General features: G+C 32.5%; 1 protein-coding gene across 9 annotated transcripts in view; it reads left to right on the top strand.

The window, feature by feature from the left end:
- Window positions 1-2,691, top strand: part of LOC106874257 (pre-B-cell leukemia transcription factor 1) — a 465,063-nt gene that overhangs the window by 387,682 nt on the left and 74,690 nt on the right. For 2 of the 9 annotated variants that reach the window (XM_052972408.1, XM_052972396.1), the window contains one exon: window positions 1,585-2,340. The exons of 6 other annotated variants lie outside the window; for them this stretch is intronic. In XM_052972408.1, coding sequence (XP_052828368.1) covers window positions 1,585-1,587 — 3 coding nt within the window. In that variant the 3' untranslated portion in view covers window positions 1,588-2,340. Of the gene's footprint in view, window positions 1-1,546; window positions 2,341-2,691 lie in introns of those variants that run through there. One more of the 9 variants, XM_052972389.1, reaches the window with a different exon arrangement.

Below are 2,691 nucleotides of genomic sequence, written 5' to 3'. Positions count from 1 at the left end.
ACAGGGAAGGAAAAAAAAAAGTACTTATTGTTTCTTTCTCTTATTTAGCATTTTATCTTATTTATTTATTTATTGCCACTATGTACCATCTGAAAAAGCTTTATGTAAAAATGTTCACAATCATCATTTTTCTTCTTTTTTTGTATTTCCTCTACTTATTACTAGTGCAAATCATGGAACTCCCTAGATCTCTTTAGTTGTTGGGAAAGACTGTTTTTTTTTTTTTCTGTTTGGAATATAATTTTTTAACAGGGAAAATTCAATCAGTGTCCCCAAACAAATTCTTAACACATGCACACACGTGTGTGTGTGTGTGTGTGTGTGAATGGAATACTCTGGAAAGAAGTACTGAGTACTATTTTACTCTTTGATTGCATTAAATCAATGTATAGTGTGTCTGTGGGTATGAGTATGTGTGATCATCACCCCCCCCCACACTCCTAAATGTTGATTTTTTTTTTTTTTTATTTACAGAAACAGTCTTTTGTTTTGATTATGATTAAGGATTGCCAAGATATTGTTTTATTTTAATTGTTCTTCACTCTAGAGTCTGATTTGCGTCTGAAATATTTTTGTGTCATCAGGTTAATTTATATGTTCTTTGAGCCTTGCAGTTTCTCTTTTCTCCTGAATACCATATCTTCAAGCTCATTTTTTATTTATTTTTTTAAACTTCATTATTGTAATTTGACGAAATTTATATTCAGAAGCTATAGCAACAATTAATTCACTCCTTTATTCAGTATTCTCTATACTTCTACTTTTAAGCATTATCAATTTAAATTTTAATTGTCAGAGATCAGTATTTATTTACACCAGTATATTCAGGTAAAAGTGAAACAAACATGCAGTGCCTTATAATGTATAAGCAGTAATTCCTATGGAAACTAATATTATGGAATTTTAATAAAATTACATTTACGTTAGATATTTTTTTCTTCTAAAATTAACTCATTAGTTCTATTATTTTGGCATATAATTTCCTGTAGATTTTCCTTGGGGATATGCTTGGCATAATGCATTTTCACCCAACAATACATGCTATACAGTGTGTAGCCTTAAAAAAGATTTTGTTAGTTTGTAAGCAAACTGTTAGCAATGATTACATATCTATATGTTAAGTTTTGTGGTTGTTTATTATAGTTTATTTATTGTAATTTATTTTTGAAATTGTATAGCTGTATATAATGATTGGTGTTATATTTGTTCGTTTACAAAGCAATTCGTCTTCCCCAACTAAGTTTACATGCTGCAGACATGATGTGAAAGTGCAGCAAAAGAAATATAAATAGCCATATTATTAAAAGTATGTGTCTTTATAAAACAAAAATCTCAATCAAAAAGAAAAGAATTCCCATTCTCGTTTCATCTTTTTCCTATCAACTGTCCATCTTGTAGTCTTATGAAAGAGTTTTTACATACTGCTGTTCTGCCTCATAATGTTTCATTAAATCTTTTGCTTCATATTTTTCTGTCTGTCTATCTGTCTCTCTCTCTTTCTATCTCTTACTGTCTCTCTCTCTTTTTCTGTCATATATCTGGTTAGCTGCCACTGCAGCACTGAGTCGTCTCTTCTTCTTGCAGTAACTGCTTCCCAGGTGGCGCCCCTGTGCCTGTTCATTTGTGACATGACGTCTGTACATACACATTCATGGTCTATTTGTGTTAGACACACATCAATCACACGGTTATGTGACAACAGGACTTCAACTCACAGCAAGGTCACTCGATCCGATGCCCACCACAGGTCTATTATGATACTACTACTACTACTGCAGCAACTGCTCTTTGACTACAGTGGTGGTGGTCATTTTTGTTGGAGAAGATGATGATATATAAGTGGTGGTTTCAGTGGTGGTGGTGGTGGTATTCATGGTAGTCGTGATGTTGGTGGGTTATTTTTGATGTGGTGGTGGATGGTTAATGATGATGGTGAATGGTGACAGTGGCATTGATGAAGTTACCCTTCAGTTCCTTATGTAAATCTACAAAATATTTGTAGGTTATTGACTTAATGATGAACCCTTAGATATAACACAGAGAGAAAAAAAAAAACAACAGAATGAATTTGTGAACTCTGAGGTGGGTAAAAACTTCAACATGCACTGCTGAACAGTGATAAGAAGTGAAAAAAAAAAAAGGAAATATTTAAAAATTGTAAAAAATAAAAAATAAAATTAAAGGGGTGTTTGTGTGTGTATGTGTATGTATACTTATATATATATATACATATATGTGTATATATATGAATGTGTATATATGTATATATATGTGTGTGTGTACATATATATATATATACATATATTTACACACAGGCACACTCATACACAACTGGACAAAGAGATAATAGAAAATAAAAAAATGAAACAAAATACACATACACCCATGAACAACTTTTTATTATAAAAAAAAAGACTCACTTCCTCTCTTTCCCTCCCCTTCAAACATTATTTCTTTCTCTCCAGATGTTGGACGGGGGTCGTGGTTCCTGAACTGTTTTTAGCACTTTGTTTGGCTACAGGCAGACGGACGGACGGACACTTTGGAGAAAAGAAGTATTTTTAGAATACAGAATGAGGAAGGAATAAGGTGCAACCAACCACAAATTGTCACAAGCAAGACTTGGATACTTCTCTTCTCTATGAATTTCACTGATGCGGAGGACAATCAACTAACTCACAGAATCATTTG

Source organism: Octopus bimaculoides, chromosome 1 (assembly GCF_001194135.2).
Source record: "Octopus bimaculoides isolate UCB-OBI-ISO-001 chromosome 1, ASM119413v2, whole genome shotgun sequence".
NCBI lineage: Eukaryota > Metazoa > Mollusca > Cephalopoda > Octopoda > Octopodidae > Octopus > Octopus bimaculoides.
This window is presented reverse-complemented; position numbering and strand designations above follow the sequence as displayed.